The following is a 20959-nucleotide window of genomic DNA, read 5'->3' as shown; positions in this document are numbered from 1 at the left end:
TGTGGGACACGTATATGAAGACCTCGCAGTCAATCACCCGTTTCAATTGAGCTACTGCTCAGTGGATTTTTAGGAGTTTTGTGGAACGATGGCATAAAAGATGTCTTGAAAGTTACCAAAACTAACGACACATTGGTGATGTTTGAACCACTGAAGGTTTTAATGATTTCCTAATGAAACCAAAGAATTTTCTTAATTTCAACAGTGTGTATCAGTGTGGTGGTATATAGCATACAACCTGCATTATAGCACTGTAGCATATGCAAAGGATCATTATTGAGTATGCCCAGGTGATCCAAAACTCGTGTTCATGTTCTTGCGTTTTGTTTTTTTCAGCGTCACGATTTGAATCGATTTTTTTTTTCTGTCTACTTGAACAGAAGACAAAACGGAAAAATAATGTGAGTTATTGAAACAATATGCCACGTGTGCAATATCAACAAATGAACAATAACAAAAAGGGAGAATTTGCAAGGATGTCAATATGCATTATTTGTCTTAAGAATTTATCTACACAAATATATTTACAGTGAATATGTTACAACAAATTAACAGGCTACGTTTCAAATTTTTGTCGAGCAAGAAAGGTCTCCAGTAAGCTCTCTTTTTTACAAAAGCCTGTCGAACAATAGACTAATTGTAAATGAACATTGTTTCCACCTTATCTTGTTTCAAAGGGACAATGCTACATCTGCAGAAGATTTAAGGCTCTATGAGTCATATTCGGTATTGTTGTGTATAACAAACACAGGCTTTTTTTTTTTTTTTTTTACTGTGTAAATAGGTTCCATGTCTTCCTCGATATGAAATGCCAACGCTTATTTTCTTTTCTTCCACTGGTGTCTTGTCTTCTCACATGGGGTGACACTGGAAAATATGACCGCTAAAAGTGGCTGTTTTAGCTTTGGGACGGTAGCTAGCATCAGAATCTCGAAGAGACGCTCATTTCTGCTACTCAACTGAATGTTTCTGTATCAGATGCTGGAACAGATTTGTCTTGCTGCTGCGTTTTGTTCGAATAGACTATTACTAACTTTATACAGCACGTAGGACTCTTCCAACATTGGACTTTGCAAAACCAAACCGTGTCCACATCACTGAGGTAATCACCTTTCATTGGTGTTATTTCGTCCTCGTCACTAGCTTCGTCTGCCCGTCTCTCGTGCAAAGAAACGGCAACAGCCTTACTGTCGTAATCACATAGAACTGCTGGCGCTAGCATTTGATTGACAGCAGAAGAAGCCCTCAACTTCATTTTTCGATTGAGGCCTTTTCCACATCCTTCAAAAACTCAAACTTATTGGATATAATGCCCAGCCCCTCTTCATATGCATATGCATATGTATGCATGTCTTTTCTTACTATTGTTTTACCCTTATAAAAAGATCAGAATAATGAGCCGCTATATAATCCCTCCATTGAACTTTATTAAATGGGGCTGTCACTGTAATTGGCAGCAATTCTGAATTCCTGTGGAAATTTTCACTCAGTTTTGTTAATCTGCTCATTATCAGATCAGTTAATTAAAAAGAATATGTGAGTTAATTTGCAGTTAATCAAATTAGTCCGCTTAGCCTCTTATTTCATCATCCGCTTCCCAGGTACCTTAAAAATAATACCATTCCTTAAGGAGTGAATATTTACAACGTACATATTGTTTTCCACATCCATCATTGATTCCACAAAATGTTCTCCCAAAATCATGCAGAACACCTGTTCACCCCCACTGAGTGCCTGGAAAGTGTATTCTTATAGAAGAGGGCATGTGAAAAGTATACTCCACTGTTTATGGAATGGATCACGGTAGTTCACGTTTCTCTTTCTTCTGCCTTTCTACTTGCAACCCTCGCAAAAAGGGGAATATACCATGTGTTCATGTCTTGCTAATTAGCAAGATATTCTGATATGCTGCATGGTTCTGAATACATGCTAATGATGTAGGTGTGTGTGGCAAATTGAACATGCCCAGTTATTGTGATAGCCCCAGAAATTGATTGTCCACTTTGTCTGTTGCCTTGAATTTCATCATACAAAACTGACGCTTTAACAGGCTTATTTATATTTTGAATGTAATATAAGTATTCTACTAATTATCCTTCAGAATGTAATGAACATTTTGTGTCTGGTTAGTTCCCATGTCAAAAAACATACATCTTATTCACAAAAGTGTCATTCAGTCATGAATACAAAACAAGGAATTGGAGCCTTTTCTTGTCTGCTGATGACTTACAACAGAAACAAATGTTGCAAGCATTTTGTTTATCATCTTTGATTGACATGGAGACTGACAGTCAGCCATAGAGAGGGGACAAGACATTGTCTCCTTCATCTCTTATTCTGCTGGTGTCGCGCGTATAGATCACAGTTGTCACGGCAATCTAGCAGCTCTGTGCTGTGGACCCATCATTCTGTTCTACTGCTGATCCTGTCATGATTCTAGCCCGCCTCACCCCCTCCACCTCCCACCCCACACGCTCCCCCCTTCGCTTTTTAATTAGACAACAAAACAAAAAATATGAATATTCATAGAGCTCAGCTTCATTAATATGCACAATTATGCAAATTAGTTCGCAATTAAGCTTCAGCTTTCCCCCAGAGATGCCGTGTTGCAGTACCAGAGGAGATTGAGAAAAAGGGGACGGGCAGGAATTTCTGCTTCGCCAATCCTTAAAATCTCTCCTTTTTAAACACATTCACCTCTCTGAGCGCTGCCGTGCTCTGACCAGGGATAACGCGTGTCAGCAATGTGAGATCGAGACCTCGAGTCTTGTGTTAAGGCGAAGGTGTAGCCCAAATGTGAGAGAATGGATGGGCTATGAATGACTGTTGCCATGGAAAATGTAAAGGAGTGGAGTGGGAGAAAGAAGAATGTCGAGGATGATTCTGGGAGCCTCATACTGGGTGTTAATTATTCAAACTTCCTACAGCTCATATCCATGCTATGTGACAGCACTGTCACTATGCTGTCTCTGTGTGAGCTGTGAAGTGAAGCTTTTCAGTCGAGGTTACTTTGAGCTCCCTGAAAAACCTGTATCAAAGCAGGTCATCGTTCTCTTAGACACTTCTTGCAAAGCCAAGGCCCATACTTCTGTTAAGAATGTGTTTTACCATTGAGTGGTTAATAGGCCTAACCAAGTTCTCTGTCTGCAGGTATAGATGAGAGGAGTGGGTCCAGTCCCTGGGGACCAGGAGAACAGAACAGTTCATCTTTCAACCAGGGAAGGGTATGGTTTATTCTCACTTACTACATTGGACCTTCCCATATAAATGTTACTCCAAACCTCAAAGTTTGGGTGATTACACGCTTTATACCGCTTTCACACACAAACACAGACACAAACATCTAACATGATAAAGGGGTCAGATTCCTACGCATATTAAATAGGTTTACAGTTACTGGAGCAGCCTAAATTAATGTAATGTAATTGACATTGAAAGTAATTGTTATTTGCAGCCCCAGTAGTCAAAGACATCTTACAGTCTGCAGCAAAACTATGCTGATCTAAGCTAACGTTGAGATTTGGCAATTCATTGGCTAACTTTCTACTGAAATGAAGGACCAATTTCCACCAAATTTTCAGGAAATATTAAAAATAAAAGTTGAATTGCCACACATTCTCATCCACTACTGTGGATGCAAATAGTAAGAGTTGTGCAAATTAATATAAAGAGTTGGTGGGTCATGTGCCAGTAAGCTACTGCAGAAGCAGAGGCCACAATGAGATAACAAAAGGGCACCAGTAAAATCTCAGACATCATAAAACCAAGTGGAAAATTTGATGGAAATATTAAAATGCCACCATTTCTTCTTTTTTTTTATCGGTGGAGCAAATGATTAAGTGACAACAAAATCACATGCTTTACTATCTACTTCCATTGCACTTAGTCGCCTTTTGTGTCATATTTCCGGCAAATTGAGAATGCTCATAAAAACAGTTGATGGAAACGAATCAATGGGCCACTCTGACGAGCATATCGTACTTTAAATGTAATTTTCACACATACGTTTACACTTATTTACCATTAGAACCAAATGCAGTGTGATAAATATTTGTATATATGATTTATAGATTTCTATATTAAGCCAGTAGTGATACTAGATTAAGTCTGTAGCTGCCGTTTTTTTTTTTCCCCAAAAGAAAGCGTGTCAGACTTAAAACCAGGTGTAACACAAGGCCTCGGAGCCCTTCACATTGACCGACTTGCATGAACACACCAGAGTTTATTTTCTTATATAGTGGCGTTGGTGTTTCTATTTGTTAGTTTATATATATATATATATATATATTTAATGCTTTTTCTTTCTGTCTCTCAGGGTTATGGAGAAGAAGGCATTTACGGGGAACAAGAGGGCATGGCCTCTGCCCCCATATTTGGATCAGGGGTTGTTGGTAAGAATCAAGGTGTTGAAGCAGAGAAACCACAACTTTCACATCGTCTTTTTTTATAAGCCAAAGAGAATCAGGGAAATTTTGGGGCCAGTGTTCCTAATGATGTGACCTAATGATGGGCAAACACGCTGACTCGAACACGTATCAATGGACAGTGTGACTGAATCACAACAATGAGTTGTTTGTTTCAGATGGCAGCCTTTCACAGGTTAGACACTAATGTACCAGTTTAGGGCAAACCATATTTATGGATGAACGGAGCAGGGTAATCAGGGAGGATGTGGAGGAGGGGTTTGTTTGTGTGTTGCAGTTTGTGTGTTCAGCGTGGGAGGAGGAGGAGGAGGGGGAGGTGATGGTGGTGGTGGTGGGGGTGGGGGGGGGGGCTAAAGGGCACCCATGCACAAACAAGGCTTCCCCTTGGGACTACAGTGGCCCATAGCTCTCCTCTGTTTAACTGTCAGGGGAAGGGTCAGAGGTTGGGCACAATTCCCTCTGAACCATTCATAATGGGCCAATTTGTTGTATTTTTGCTGTCCACGGCCATAAATTCCACACATCATCATCTCCCCTCACAAAGCAGATGGGAGGTACTCAAATGGAGGAAGGGGGAATGGCCAGATTGTGATTTAATATTGTCATAAAAGCCCAATTTTCACAATCATAACCTGATTTTATATTCCTTTCTCATAACAGGGAAGGCAGAACGAGGACCTTACTCGTCATTTGGAACACAGGTAAATTTATCTCAAAAATCAAGTGTTCTGCTGCAGTGTCATCTCCTTTCTTGTCATGCTTCTTTTCAGAAATTGTGCCCCCCCCCCCCTTTAAAAAAAAAAAAGATATATCAAACAACCCTTATATTACTTAATTTCCTTTAAGTCCTTTGCTACATTAGCTTGTGCTTTTTTTTCTTCTTCTTTTTTTTTTTTTTTTTTTTTTTACCCTTTTTTAGCCGGGCTTTATGCCCAGTGAGATACCCATGCCCAGACCTGATGCCCTCTCACCGTCTGCCATCAAGTCCAACTCCCAGTTTTATTCCTCCTATGAGGGGAGCAACCCTCGCAGGAGACCCTCACAGGACCCTATAGGTAAGATTGCAGAGGATTGTTTCAGGTACAGCGTTGAACACTCTAAGGTAAATGTCGTCACAGATTTTATTTTAGAAAAAGCTTTGTTTCTTCTAGGTTATATTTAGGTGTGTGCATGTATCGTTACTCCTCCTGCTGAGGTTTTAAAAAGTGTCTGAAAAATCTCACTTCTTCTTACTCCGAAAGTGAAATCACAGAGTCCTCAGTGTGTAAAGTAATTGAATAACATCAGCCTGATTAGCTTTTGATTAGGCATTAATGAGTAGTTACAAAGACAGATGGATAGATTGGTTCAGCAGGTCTTCTGAAGAAAGGAGGCTGTATAAGCGAACACCTTCATTGCTGATTGTTTAGTCACTTTTGCAATAAGTTTTTTTTTTTTTTTTTTTTCCATGTAAGCAGGCCTATATGATTTTCCTCTGTCTCGCTCCCTGCAGAATCACAGCCCAAAAAGATCAGGAAGGTGCCCCCTGGCCTGCCATCCTCTGTGAGTACTAACATCCAGAAACGCTCCGGTCGTGCTTTATATCTCAGCCCCTGCATTCATTCCATGGGAGCCCATGTTTTCGTGTTGTACGCCCCTTTTCACATTCCATTTGGCATCTGAAGCCTCTCTTTTTCTTGGCTTGCCGAGCAGTGTAATAGCTGCAGTCCAGGACTTCCAGCTCTTACAGCTGTGCATCTGCACCACCAAAGTAAAAAAAGGAACAGAGGGAATAAGCCACTCATTCACCCAGTCACTCATTTGCAGTATGTATTTATAGTGTGTTGTATTTGTGGGCCCTTTACTTTATGGCCACATTTCTTTCCCTCTGCCAAGTATACTAGTTAGATCACTGAAGAGAATTCATACTGGGGTTTGATGGTTCTTGCTCCTCCTCGGTTTTTTTTCCCTCCCACTCTCGCTCTCGCTCTCTGGGCACCCTATTTCCTCATTTTCCCTACCCCCCACCACCCCACCCAACAGCGCCTCCCCCCCCCCCCACCTTCACCACCACAGCCCTCCCCTTTCTCCCGCTCCCTCCCCCATCCCTCTATCCCAGCTGCCAGTGGAGTTGGCTGCCATCCAGGATTCGGCAGATGGTTCAGTAATTAGGAGTGCATCTCTCAGTTCCCTCTTCTCCTCTCCCTTCTCTTTCCTCTCCTTTTTCTCTGTTTAATCAAATTACAGAAGAAAACTTCAGTCCATTTGGATTTGAGTTTTTCTGACACAGTTTGATACTTGATTTTCATCTAGAATAGTCTTCATTGAGAAAGATGTGGTGGTTCAGAGCATTGGCTCCTTTATACTCATTATAACTTGCACCAAATCCAACCACAGCTTCCATTATGTGGTCTCATCTTACTCTGTTAAAAAGATGGACTTATGTGTTTGTGTAAACCCTTCTCAGCATGTTATTTTTAACAAGTTAAATATAAAAAAAAAAAACTCTGTATAATGGTAGATAGGGCCCAGCTTAAGCACTGACACTGCATACTGCTCTGTACTGAAGCCTGCAGAAATATCGCTGTCGTCTGTTTATTGAATTAAGTAGTAAAACCTGACGGTAGAAGAAATTCTAACCTGGAATGGAACCATACTATTATGAGCTGTGTTTAATCAGGTATTTATTGCATATATTTTTTTTTGTTTTGTTTGTTTGGTGTTTTTTAAAACTTTGTACAGTCATGTCCAGGCGCTATGTTTAAAGGAAAAACTTTCTTTGAGCATCTTAAAAGACAAATGCCATGTAAAGATACTGTGTATCATCCGTGCAGCAAGGAAGATACACTGTGAAGCTAGTATACAGTTATGGAGTTTTGGCAGAGTACGTTTTAAAGCACTGAGTGGAAGCTTTGCTCCTTTTTTTTGTGCAGGTTTATGCATCAACCTCAGGAGAGGACTTTAACCGGGACAATGCTTGCTACCCAGCATCCAAACCAGGAAACGTGTACCCACCACCATTCTACATGCAAGGTCGGCTGAAACGAGATTTTCCTTCAAACTCTCCTCTTGCTCATTGTGTTAGGCTGAAAAGTTCACTCTGACTTTTGTTTAATCTATGTCTATTTAAGAGTAAATCACACGCCTGTAGAAATGGTAATTTCCTGGAAAGTTCCTTTACATACTGCACAGCTGGGAGATTAGTTGTCTGTTATTTCTTGTGGAAGTCCAGATGAAGCATAGATGCTGTAGTTGTATGATAGTGAACACCCAGTGGTGGCTGGGTGTTGAATGGTGCATCACGGTTGAATGAAGACATCACAGTAATGTGACATGTCTCATATGTGGCCTTCATTGTCTTTTCATCTCCTGTGGCTGGTTATCCCTCGCCCTTCTTGCTCCCCCCTCCTCCGCTGGATGCCCCCTGACAGAAGGCCTCCACCCGCCCTCCGATCCATGGGGCTCTGCCGGGTCGATGGTTCAGCCTGGTTATTCTGCCACGCTAGGCAACTCCCCCCATCTGAGCCAGCATGGTCCCTTCACTGCCATCAACCCCCAAGACAGACTGGTGAGTTCTGCCCTGACACTTAAGATTTGCTGGTGATATCAACAACAACAATGTTTGACTAATTTTAATGGAGGGCTTCTGTCTGGGTGTCTTTTCAAATCGATGATATTTTTGCCTATCAGAAACGGATGCCACTGCCCCTCTCTCCCCAAAACTACCCCCTGCATGGCAGTGAAGTGAACGGGGCTCATCCTGCTGGCTTCCACTCTGGCTCCAGCAGCTTTGGAGTCCCCAGCCACACACCCCCCATCACTGGCACAGAAACCATTATGGGTAAATCCTTTTAATGTGTGTTCTTGTCTTTGGCCCTGTTTCCATTTGGCTATTTCAATGCCAACATCTGGCCTGGCCGTGAGCGGATCAAATAGTGGCCAGCTTTAGGCCGAGTGTTTCCACCTTGCATCAACATGCGTCCTGAGTGACAACTTGAGGTCGGATCTCACTTCCACCGCTATTTATGCAAATGACAGCGTAGGCTACGTCACAAAAACATACAAGTAAATAACCACAAGAACAGGAAACCGCACATCAGATCCCCAATGATTCAGGTCAGATTAATTCATTGTTCCAACGCATCTCTGCTGCTGTGGATCAAAGGGGGCGGGGCCTCAACAGCTGTGGGTCTGATGTGGGTCGGAAATTACAGGAGATAAACTACAAGACAAACAGATACATGAGAAGAGGAATTTAAACTACAGGTAGGCCATTTAATGCGCTGTCTGTTACAAATATAGGACTGTGACATATTTCACATTTGTAAATGTCTGAACACTGAAGTTTGTAAGTATTCACAGCCTGAAACGTTCTGCTCCTTAGATTAATTAATTATCAATTAATTATTGATCCACACCGTTTCTCCGCTCCGTCTCTCCCACTGCTATGGATGATGTGTGTCGGAAATAACACGATATTAACTAAAAGAAAAAATTATAAACCCAGAGGAGGTTTTGGAGAAACACGCGTCATGTTTGTTTTAATTCACTAATCAGCTGCTTCATGACGTAGGTTTGCAGTAAATTTCTCCTGCTGGCAGTCGGCTACAATTCAGCTGCTCAGCAGAATAACACAGGACATTAAATAAAAATAAGAGAAGCAGGCAGAGACCAGATCAGGTGAAAGACTGAATGGAGAAGAAAAAAAATCCAAAACTAACGAACCTGCTGTGACGTGACGGTAACTGTCGTGGATTTTCTCTTTATCTAATTCTTAGTGAGAAAATGAAATAAAGGTTCTGACGCCAAATGCCTTTGTTGTCTTTTAATCTTTGCAAAGAGGTATCACGGTCATGCAGAATACATGAGCAGTCTGCAGGTAGTGAGCATGAGAGTGAGACTCCCGAGTACAGACAACAAGAGCTTTTTATGAGGGAAGTTCTGCTATCTCTGAGGACTCCCCTGCATGGGAAGAATCCTCCTGTGTCATTTCGGTTGTACTCCCTACCGTCTGAGAGAACATTCGGTATCAGGGTCGAGGTCACTGTGTGTCAAACCATATGCAATAGAGAACAAAGAAAACATTTGTGTCACATAAAGAGTATATGACATCATCTGGGGAATATATGTATCACACGGATAATGCTATGGAGAATTACCATTACAGTAACACAGCGGAGCACTGGGTCAGATACCAACACAGGAAAGTGGAGCTGCTTTTATTTCTATTGATATATTAAGAGTATGTCAGCTGAGTAGGCGGTCTTACAATGCGTCCTCAGGGTGGATTGTGTTTCCATTAACAAATGCGTGCCGGCCACCTCCGAATGTGGTCTGAGCAGATCAGGACTCAATGCTTCTTGCTTGTGTTTCCACTTGGACTTTTACTGGCCACTTGATCGTATATGTCTGGATTGAAACAGCCAAAGGGAAACAGGTCCTATGTCAAATGTGGTGCTTATTTTTCATTGCAATATTGTCGCCTCGCTGAGCTGTTATTGAACTGTAATTCAAACTGAAATTGTTTGTGTTCCATTCGTCAAGCCAATCGGAGCTTGAACCCTGGAAGTTCAGGTGATGAGATTGGAAAAGCCCTGGCATCGGTAAGTAGTGATAAAACATATTTCAGGGCAAATATTCTTTTAACTCTTTTACACAAGGCTGTCAATTTTGTATATGATATTCTTTTTGTAGCATAATAAATGTAAGTGAATAGGTTGCATTTCATTATATTAAAAAACAAAAATTCTGTGTCCAGATCTATCCCTCAGACCCAACCTGTAACGCTTTCCCTCCGTCCCCGTCTACTCCCTCTGGCTCTCCTCAGGCTGTATCAGGTGAGTGAGTAAATTTAGTAATTTTCCCTGAGGTCTCCAGGTCAGCTGGTTGTTGTGTACTTATCTTTGTTCAACCCAGGGTCCTGCATGTTCCTGTAAGGAGATGATGAACTCTCTTAAAATTGTATTGTGGTTATTCCGAATAAGCCTGAATGGTTTGGAGTGACAATGTAGCTCCATCTATTGGGTTAAAAGCGGAAGTAAAACTAGATCTTAAATCTCTTGTAATGTGGTGGAAATCTGGAAATGATGAGTCTTGCGTTATTTAGTCACAGCTTTCTGCAGAACGGTTCAGACAATACAGAGTGCAGAGAATCTGTGGGAGTCTGACAGAGTGCAGTGTGTGTCTTGTTATTATAGAGCTAGGGAGGAGACAGCACCTTGCTCAGGCCGGCCTTGAGCTGGTCTGATAACAGGCTGAGGAGGATACAGTCAGCGTCCACACATGTAAGAGGAACAAAGATGTGCTTGTTAGATACAGTGATGAGAACACAGGTATGGTTAGGTTTGTATAGGGACACGGGTAGATACAGTTTTTCCGTTACAGTAAATTCCATCATGAACTGCATAAATGTTATCAGTTAAGTATATTATTTAATACGTTATTTCTGTAACCAAACACTGTGTTGCATTTAAGTTAATGTGGAATAAGCTCAAATACCTACTTCAGTTAGAAACCGTGGCAGGTGTAATCTCACTTCATCAATCATAGAAAAAAAGTTTCTATGATAGAAAGATGGGTTTTTTTTGTGTTTTTTTTTTTTTTTTTTTTTTTACCTCTGTCAATGAGTTAGAATCTTTTTATTGTGCTGGTACTGTACAAACATGGGAAGGAGATAAGTTTAACATGCAAGTCTATCTTGACATTTAGGTCATCTGAATTGGCAGTAAGTCAGTTGTCAGACATTTCTCACCTATTGGGGTTAATGTTATTTAAAGAGTTCTTGAATGGGTTTTCTATTCACATTTTTATAGAAATTTGTTTCACTTTCTTAAAACCTTCCAGCCGTTTTGAAAATATTTTAACAGTGATACTTTTCTCTGGACATAATGTAAATATAGTGATGCAAGTACATCCACTGCTTAAACTTCACTTAGGCACACACAGGAACACGCACCAGCCAAATATAACTTATGAGAGAGGAAGGGAAAATACAGTAAAAATAAAAAGAGGGTGGGGTCACTTCCCTATTTATCTCTGCATGGAGTCCATGTGTGAGCTCATTACACATTTCATACATCAAATACTTCTGCAGCCTAAAGTAATAACTTGGTGAGGATGTAGATTCATACTTTGGACATACAGCCCTGTCTACATCTTTGGCATTGGTCCACATCACATTACATTAGTTCCACATGTTAAAAATGTCAAATCAATCAAAACCTATTTCATATAGTATTATATTCTCATATATAATATTGCGCAAACATTTACATAATACAAAGTGTTGTACACATTTAAAAAGAAAACTAAACCAAAATGGTATATTCATTCATGACCACTAAGCAGTTCCTTGCACAGTTTATTCCTGTGATTGAAGGGTAGGTTGTTGAAGCATCTTGGAGAACTCGCTATAGTTACTCTTTCTCTTCATGTAATCCCAGACCGTCTCTATGATGTTGAGATCAGGCCTCACCATCTCCATGTTCTTCTTGTCACTGAAGATAGTTCTTTATTACTCTCATGTCGAGTCATTTTCATGCTGTACAAAGAATCTGGGAAAACTCAGACCAAATCCAGAGCTCTATTTACAGAAATGCAGCCCAAACCTGCAAGGAACGTCCTCCATGCTTCACTTCCGCCTGCAGACACTTATCCTTCTATCACTCGTCAGCCCTTTGGCAAACAATCTGCCTTCTGTTAGAGCTAAATATTTCAATTTTTGACTTATCTGTCCAGAACACCTGCTGTTCGCTTGGCATTGTTTCCAGATCTGGGAAATGTTTTTTTTTGGATTTCTGTCTTCTGTAAAGACCACTTCAGACCAGACATCTCCAGACTGTGGGTGGGTGTACCAGAGGTCCCACTGCTTTCTGCCAGTTCTGAGCTGATGGCTGTGCTGCATATCTTTTCATTTCCAAAGGAATTCAGCTTGATGAGCCTTTTGTCTGCTGCACCGTTTCCATTGCTGACTATGGCGTGACCAGTCCTAAGCGTTGCCCGTTTGTTTCTGCTTCTGCCGAAGAGCTTGGACATCACATCTGGCAAAATCTGTTTGTTGAAAAATGTCTGTCTTGGAGACCTTACTAATGCAGGATGACCACCTTGTGTCTTGTTACCATGTCCTCTCTTACTATGATGTAGGAAATTAAACTATCACTTTTTCTCAAACCTCACCAGCTGTTTTTACTTTTGTTTATGTTTTTGGTTTCACCTGCATGTTATGAAGTACTGCAAATTTTAGGGCAGATTTTTCTGAATAAATCCTGTGATGTTGTTTTTCTCAAGGCTCTGCATCCCAATGGACTCGGTCCTCTGGCCAGGCCACACCTTCACCTAACTTTCAGGGAGGCATTCAGTCTATGGTGAGTCAGTTTCTCGCTCCTTTTCTTCTTTTATGTTGGAGGTCATGGTGCTACAAACATTTATACATCACCTCGTCTTGCATACCGTTCTTCTTCATTCCCTGTAGCCGAGTAAAATGGAGGACCGTCTGGACGAAGCCATCAATGTTCTTCAGCGCCACGCCAGCGGCCAGGGGGGTCCGGGACTCGCTGAAATGCACAGTCTGCTCTCGTCTGGCTTAGGGTTACCAGCCGCCTTCAGCAGTGCAGCTCTTGGACTGGCCAGTCGCCTGCCAGGGCTGGTGAGAATTATGAATAGTGGAATAGAAAAGTTACGCAGAAATGACAGAAGGAAGCTTGATGTTTTAAATTCAAGTAAAAGTAAACAGTGAGAGCCAGTGGTATACCCATTTTGCTACTGTTTTGTCTGTACTGAGATAAATTGTTATCTCAAAGGTGTCCAGTCACCACGAGGACTCTGTTGGTCTGCCCTCTAGTGGAGGACTTTTGCATGGTCACCACGGCCCTGCATCTGGCCAAGCAGGCTCTCAGCCTGAAGGTTTTACAGGTTTGACTTGTTTATTTATTCTGTCAAAAAGAATGACAATACTTGACTGTCTGGTAATACTTTCAGGTTCTTTTTGTGATTTATAAAATGTCAGTTCTCAGAAGGTTTGTGTCTGAACTCTGTGTGTAGGCCGTCCTGGTAACGTCAGTCGTTCCAGTGGTGCTCCAATCAAACGAGAGGAGAAGGAGGACGACGAGAACTGCTCCCTCACAGACAAGTCAGAGGATGAGAAAAAAGACATGAAGGCCAGCCTTCACACAAGGTGTCCAAAATTCTTTTCAACCTTTCATTTATTAATGCATGAGATTTGATTGCATGTAATTCTTGACTGTCATAGTTGTCAGGAAGTAGTTAGTCAGTTTTTCCTCCAGAGGATCCGTCATCTCTTTGCAGGTCCTGAATGCAGTCAGTACATTCTCTCTGTCTTTAAACATAATAGATGTCGCTGATCAGGAATAAATCTAAAAACTGCTTCAGATGTTTATAGAAAGAGATTTACAAACCAATTGTTGTCATAGCTCCAACAATGTCCGTTAAACTTCAGTCATTTGTGCCTCAAAGTTTTGTTTGATAAGGAATGTATTTGGCTTTAACTTTTGAGTCATATTTCTAAAACTTAAAGTAAATTTAAGTGAAAACATTTTCACAATAAATGCAGCAATTGTTATTTCATTTGAATCTTATTTTATTAACATGACACTTTTGTGATTTTATAATTATTTAGATATATACTGAACCAGCAGATTTGAGATATCGTCCATTACAGTCCATGAGTATTGCCTCATTTTCTTATCAAATATTTGAAAAACCTGATTAAATGTTTGAAATACTTCCCTCACACACGCTCTCTGCATGAACGGAAAACCAATAAGTGCATTTGCTGAATTTCTAAATCTCCTTTTATTGGATTGTTAAACAACTGATCGTTGATTGTAGCTGTCATTTACCTAATGAAAGTAAAAGATGAAGAAGTGACATAACAAAGTAACCATATCACCTTAAACCATTTTAATTACACATTTGGACTATGCTGCCGTTCAAAAAAAAAAACAACTACATCTCATGGAAAGCTTTTACTTTTTAATCCCTAATCACGTTAATGTACCTAATCACCGGGGGTCATCAGTAACAGGAGACACTTTCAGCTGCTGTTGGTTCCTGTGTCGGTTCCCTGATCGTTTCTGACACCGTTTGGTTAAAAAAGTAGTTTGCAGCAGTGTTTGTAATTCGCTCGAAATTGCTCTGGAATATTGACTATTAACTAGTGCAACAAGTGAATTGTACCCATACTTTTGTTTCCTTCCTTCCTCATCACTAGTCTGGATGATGAGGATGACGATGAAGATCTACCAGTGGAGATTAAGGCTGAGCGGGAGAAAGTGCGGAGGATGGCAAACAACACCCGCGAGCGGCTTCGTGTGCGGGACATCAATGAGGCTTTTAAGGAGCTGGGCCGCATGTGTCAGCTCCATATGAGCAATGAGAAACAACAAACCAAATTGATCGTACTGCAACAGGCCGTAAACGTTATACTCAACCTGGAGCAGCAAGTCAGAGGTCAGTGGGTGTCCAGGGAGGAAGGAAGTGGAGGGGAAGGGCCTCGTTACAACAAAAAAAAACTTCCACACAGCTTCACTCTCCTGCCTCTGTCATGTCCTGCTATTCTGATAATAAATCCATCTGGATCACTTGGTTAATTAATTGTTGTAGTTTGTTTTACGCTACCAACAGAGTTAAAGAAAAGTACAACTGCATAATATGAGTGCAAAAAAAAGTAAGGACATGGGATTAGGAAAAGCTGTGTGACTGTTTTTAAGACATGCCCATTGTCCAGTTCATCTTGAAACGTTTTCGTTCTCTGGCAACACATACAGGACTGCTGTTTGTTCTAATGCACTATGTGTTGCCTCGCTGACAGCTGGATGCCTGTTTCCACTGTGAAAATGCTTACATGTCTGTCTGCCTCACCTTTGAACTGGATTAACACCTTTTTGTTTACTCATTTGCTTTTTTTCACCGTTGCCTCATTATGCTATTATGTAACTACGAAGTCATTTTGATTTCCGATCAATTATTTCAGCATTTTGAAGTCTGTTTCATAACCTTGTGCTCATAGTATCTTTATAGCATGAAAGCAGGGCTGTCTTCCCCTTTGTTGTGGTGTCTTTGTGCTGCATGTTCCAGCCTTTCAATCATCAACCCTTTAATTTCGCTGCCCTGTATTCAAGAGAACCTTTCCATTTTGCCGTTCACTCCACTGTCCTCTTTCATTTTCCTTTTACAGATGGCAACAGCGACCTCCTCTTCCTCACATTCAGATAAATACATCTCGTACTGCTGATGTATTTAACATGATGCCTTCACTCTTTCCCGTTAGCTTTTTCTCTGTGCCTCTTTCTATGTACCGCATTTGGCAGAGGGTGTTGCTTCCTCTCTCTCCCTTTCTGTCTCACTTGTCATAACTTCTCTCATTCTGCTGGACAGTCATCATTATCCCTTCAACTTCCATCCTGGACCCAAATGACCAAATAAAAAGTTTTGTTGGAAAGTTAGACTTAATGACAAACTTTTTAGCTCGCGTCAACTCTCGTGTCTTGATCGAGTCTTGGCTTGAAATCCCTCAACGTCGAGCTTCCTCAATTCGCATCATTTCAAATTTGACTGAACGCGAATACGTCCATATTACAGTAATTTATTTACAATTTTAAATTTCCACTCGTGCGCTCACTCTCCTGCGACACAGCCCCGCTTCACTGAGATCTTCAGTAGCAATTCCACTGGTCTCTCGTCAGGCAAAGAGCTTGAAGTTATGATAAAATAGAAGATCAAATATTTCCCTAAAGTAGAACAAGGACACCTAAAGGGACAAATGCTCGTTTAAATGCACATGATAGGTTTAAACTGCATTTTTAGTGATCTTAGGTTCAGTGAGGGTTGTGATTTGGGTTTGTTAACCAGCCCCTCCAACCCCCGCCTCTCCTCCTAGCTGCAGCCTTGTCTCGGTGACCGACGAGAACCTGACTGCCGAGGAGAAGGAGCAGAGGGAGCGTGAGCGCCGTCAAGCGAACAACGCTAGGGAGAGAGTGCGCGTTCGCGACATAAACGAGGCCTTCAGAGAGCTGGGCAGGATGTGTCAGGTCCACCTGCAGAGCGACAAGGCCCAGACCAAGCTGATCATCCTGCAGCAGGCAGTCCAGATCATACAGGGCCTGGAGAAGGAGGTGCGAGGTAGGTCAGCCAATTCAAGACGGTGCGACCCACATAGACAACCAGCCATCTCTTACCACAGCTCGAATTAAGTATCTCACCACAGGAAAATCTCTTCTTTACGTTTTTTTTCCGATTTGACTGTGTTGCATCCATTTTGGCTCTTTTGCCTGTAAGAGTAAAGAAAGGAGAAGAAGGGGGGAACATTTGAGGAAGTGCATCCCTGCTTCTCTGCCAAACACCTGCAGTTCTCACCCTGCTTTTCATTCTCCTGTCTTGCTTTTCCCCGTTTGTTTGTTAGTTTGTTTGTTTGTTTTGTTCTGTTCTGTTCCGTTCCGTTCCGTTCCTCTTTTCAACATCGTATATGTTCATAACTCGGGATAAGGATTTCTTTAGGTCTAAAAGCCGGAAAAGTTTTTGCTTGTTGGCGTTTTTAATGAATGCGTGTGTCATTTCTTTTTCGAAGAGCGTAATTTGAACCCAAAGGCTGCCTGCCTCAAGAGGAGAGAGGAGGAGAAAGTGTCCGGCGTGGACCCCCAGATGCAGCTCGGTGGGGGTCACCCTGGTCTCGGAGGTGATGGACACAACCCTGTGGGCCATATGTAATTCTCAGGTCAGTGTACAGAATCTCTGCAGGGGTATTTGGGATTGCTGGAGGATTTAAACGATCAACATTTGAATCATATTTTGTTGGAAGATGTTTATTATTTTTCTCCTTTCTCCTCCAGTTCCTGTTGATTGTACAGCCCTTCGAACACGTGGCCTTAATCTATCATTGTCATGCATCTCAGTGTGTGTTCATCAACTTTTGGAAAACACACACGCACACACCTCATTACTGACAAAGCAGGTGGCCACATTCCTGACGATGGATACAAGTATAACAAGCACACTGATACAAAAAGAGAAGTTTCATTGATCTTGACGTGACAGTACCTTGAACTGAGGACGCTGGTTTGGAGACTCTTACGATCATGTTTTTGTAAGACTTTGGTAAAATTGCTTTACATGTTGGGAGCAAAACTTGTTTGGATCAAATAACACTTTTGGATCAACTGCTCGTGTGAGCAAAGTTCGTATTTGTATCGTTGGATAATAATTGGCATTCCCATCAGATAAGGAGGTCTTACGTTTTTCACAAGCAAAGAGGGAGGATTTAAATCTTTAGTGAACAAATCCATGTTTTAATCATGCCTGAATAGTGTTTGGTCAGATGAGAATCATGATCATCCTCTCTTGTGGTGACTGAATTACAGAGGTAGGCTCGAAGACATCCAGCCACTGACTGAACAAGCAGAGAGCTGACTCTTTTTCTTTTTCTTTTTTTTGATATGCTGGTAATTCAGGCTGTATTTCTTAAATTTATTGTAACGGCTGAATTGATGCCACAGTCACTGACTCACACACACGCAGTGGTTTAATTTAGCTTCATTTGAATCGTGGATCCCAGAGTCGTACCTCTTCCCAGTCCTGTACATCTGTTGTTGTCACTGCCATGCAAGTGGAATGGAAAGACTGCCGGAGAGAGACCCAACACGGACACAAACACAAGTGTGATGTTGAATCAAATGTGCACACCGACATCCCAACCCTCCCTCTGTGAGGCTGCCGTTGGACTCGAGCGTCCTTCACCATTGTTGAAGTCAGTCGCTGAGCATCAGCCTGCCCACATCGAGTCATGCATAAAGATGCTGTTACAGCAAGGTGAACTTACTAATCGTAAGTCTCAAAACAATTTGTTTTGTGGTCAATCTCATTTCGCTAGAAGACAGAATTAACTGAGTATTGAAAGGGATCATGAGTGTTACTGCTACCTTAGAGAATTGTGCTCTGTTGCCATTGACTGACTTGTTTTGGTTGCTCTGTGTTGAACGTTTGGTGTTTTTATTGATTACCCTCCCCTCCCTTCCCCTCCCCACTCCCCCACCCCTTTTGAACAACTGCGGCGCCCGTTATAAGGATCTTCCTTTTGTAGAATTGATTAATCATTGGTTTATTTTTTTTTTTATTCTTATTATTTTATTTTGTACTTTGTAACATAGTTGTAAGAGTTTCGTTTTTATCATTTGGAATGCTTTTTTCTTTTTGTTTACAGTGTAAGACGACACAATTTAGATTCCAGGAACAAAGTGAGGTGTTTTATTTGGTGCCAGGTGCTTCAAAATGTTAGAAATGACAAAATTAACTGGCTGTAACATCATATGTTGTGATATTGGTCTTCTTTTTTTTTTTTTTAATCCAACTCAAACCTGTCAGGCCACTTGTGATTGCATTGTTCTGGTGTTTGTGACCGTTCATCTTAAAATTAAATATTTTTTCTTTAGAGCACCCCCCCCCACCTCTCCTTCCCTGGTGTCCAGCTCCCTGATGGGCTTGTTGATTAGTTTGAGGAAGGAGCAGAAGGGGCGGTCTGCACAATCTGCAACACAACTCGCTGTTTCATTATGATATGAAGCATCAAACAAATCAATAAGGGTGGCTTTGGTCATTTTCCTGACTTTGGGAATTTTGATAATGGTTACTCACCAGTGCCTGAATACTTCTCTGCTACATGGTGGACGATGTTGCATTCATGGGTTTATAGGTTGTACCTTTTTTTTTTATTATTATTATTATTATTATACAGATGTATAAAACCATGTATATTTCAGTGACATCTGTCAGCATCTCAGAACATCTAAATGAAGAATTACACTGTGTTACGCCGGCCGCTTCAGTGTGTGTGTGTGTGTGTCATGAGATGTAAGTTGACTAATAACCTGGTCTACAACTTTGATGCTGAAAACTGTACTTAAAAATTTTCATCTTTTATGTTTGTTAAATATAATTTTGTCCTAGACTGGCATGTGCATTGATATGTATGTACAGCTGTATGATATGTCCTTATCAGCTTTGTCTTTGTAAGCTGATACTGATATGTAACAGTATTTGTCATTTGCCCCATGGACAAGCCCCTAATATAGTTTTCTTTGTCAGTTACTCTCACTTTTCCCCAGAAAAAATATGGTCTCTTTGTGATCTGAAAAATCTCTACTGAAGACTTGTACCTTCATGATATGTCTGCAGTAACCTAGTATCAAAACATGCACCTGATCTTGTTTAACTGGCCCTTTCTGTCCTCCTCAACAGACGACCTGCTACATGTTTGGGGACAACATCTATGTAGGCTATGTCCTCAAAGTGCCTCCAGTTTCCTATTTTTTATATATAAAGTAGATATTGAGAACTGTTGTGTATATAACAGTAATGTAGCAATAAATGTGCCATTTTTAATAACAAAACTAGCCTTTTTATTGTCTTTTTTTTTAAACCATAATTATTTTTTTTTTTATTTTTACAGGATAAATCAGGATCCACTTGATCTGTCCTGCAGCCATGCTCGAAGATGTGCTAACATATTCTGAATAATAATGTGTATGATATGGGTTCCGAGTCAAATAAATTAATTACATTCTTAGAAACTCTTAAAATCAACACCACCTCCCTCCTTTAAAATAAAGGATCTAAGAATATGCAACTGTTTTAAATTTCAAAACTTTACTGGATATAAGAAGTCTCTGACATTCTCAGTGTTTAGTTTCCACGCAGCATTGTGTAGACTTACGTTTTTTTTTTTTTTTTATTGAACCAGGGAGGTCTTTAAATCAAGTTGTGAAGTCAAGAAAATCCTGCTTCAGATTTTATGTGTAGTCCGAAACATCTCAATTTCAGCAAAAATAATTAGTAAAACTTAATTTTAGCATCAAATTGCTGCGCATGAGTCGTTCTGAACAGCGAAGCTCAAACATGCATACAGTGACGACTGGGAGACAATGTTTGAGTTGAGGGAACTTCATATTTTTGAGCTCACACAACTTGCACAGATCAAGCACGAAGAGGTGATTTCAAAGACAGACCAGCAGTACATTAACTACAGCTTGATTAGTCCACTAGGGGGCAGACGTAAGCCGCATTGTCGCCTCCTTATGTCCATAAGGTAGCACTTAAAAAAACACTTTTGTAAAAACAACTCCCAGGAACAAATGAATAATGTCTGGCCTCCAATTTGCTGTGCATAAATTGGTATGTGCAATTTAAATAAAGACCCGTCAATAAAACAGATTGGCATGGTTCCTATAATGGCAGTAAGAGCTGGATGAAAAACCTTGTAAAAATGTATCTTTGACATTTAAATTGGATAGATAGATAGATAGATACAGTTACTTTATTAAACCCACAAGGGGGAAAACATTTTTTTTTTCGCTACAGCAGCATTATAGGTACAGGAAAGCAATAAAACAACAGTAAAAATATTAAATATGAAAATGCACAGTATATACAATAAAATTGAATAGAATAATTAAATTAAAACTAACTAAACAATAGTGCAAGGATTTAAACCAACAGTTGGTTGTCTGTTTTCTTGTTTGTTTAAATGCTTAAACTCATCAACATCAATC

At 40.8% G+C, this 20959-nt stretch overlaps 1 protein-coding gene across 2 annotated transcripts in view; it reads left to right on the top strand.

Annotated features, from left to right (window-relative positions):
• The window catches only part of tcf3a (transcription factor 3a), a 28336-nt gene extending 8516 nt beyond the window's left edge, over positions 1 to 19820 (top strand). The window contains exons 4-20 of one of the 2 annotated variants that reach the window (XM_069706127.1): positions 3151 to 3224; positions 4316 to 4391; positions 5085 to 5125; positions 5344 to 5479; positions 5917 to 5966; positions 7337 to 7436; positions 7835 to 7971; positions 8094 to 8244; positions 9948 to 10006; positions 10162 to 10240; positions 12690 to 12766; positions 12874 to 13047; positions 13202 to 13313; positions 13443 to 13575; positions 16300 to 16541; positions 16987 to 17133; positions 17249 to 19820. In XM_069706127.1, the coding sequence (XP_069562228.1) occupies positions 3151 to 3224; positions 4316 to 4391; positions 5085 to 5125; positions 5344 to 5479; positions 5917 to 5966; positions 7337 to 7436; positions 7835 to 7971; positions 8094 to 8244; positions 9948 to 10006; positions 10162 to 10240; positions 12690 to 12766; positions 12874 to 13047; positions 13202 to 13313; positions 13443 to 13575; positions 16300 to 16541; positions 16987 to 17126 (1781 nt within the window). In that variant the 3' untranslated portion in view covers positions 17127 to 17133; positions 17249 to 19820. Of the gene's footprint in view, positions 1 to 3150; positions 3225 to 4315; positions 4392 to 5084; positions 5126 to 5343; positions 5480 to 5916; positions 5967 to 7336; positions 7437 to 7834; positions 7972 to 8093; positions 8245 to 9947; positions 10007 to 10161; positions 10241 to 12689; positions 12767 to 12873; positions 13048 to 13201; positions 13314 to 13442; positions 13576 to 14631; positions 14871 to 16299; positions 16542 to 16986; positions 17134 to 17248 lie in introns of both variants that reach the window. The other variant, XM_069706128.1, reaches the window with a different exon arrangement.
• Positions 19821 to 20959: the final 1139 nt, after the last annotated feature.

The sequence above is a fragment of the Brachyistius frenatus genome, unplaced genomic scaffold (assembly GCF_029030835.1).
Source record: "Brachyistius frenatus isolate BFR_SWC_R1_liver_20210118 unplaced genomic scaffold, ASM2903083v1 Contig_61, whole genome shotgun sequence".
In the NCBI taxonomy this organism is placed as follows: Eukaryota; Metazoa; Chordata; class Actinopteri; family Embiotocidae; genus Brachyistius; species Brachyistius frenatus.
The sequence above is the reverse complement of the archived record's forward strand: the minus strand, read 5'-3'. Positions and strand labels throughout refer to the sequence as shown.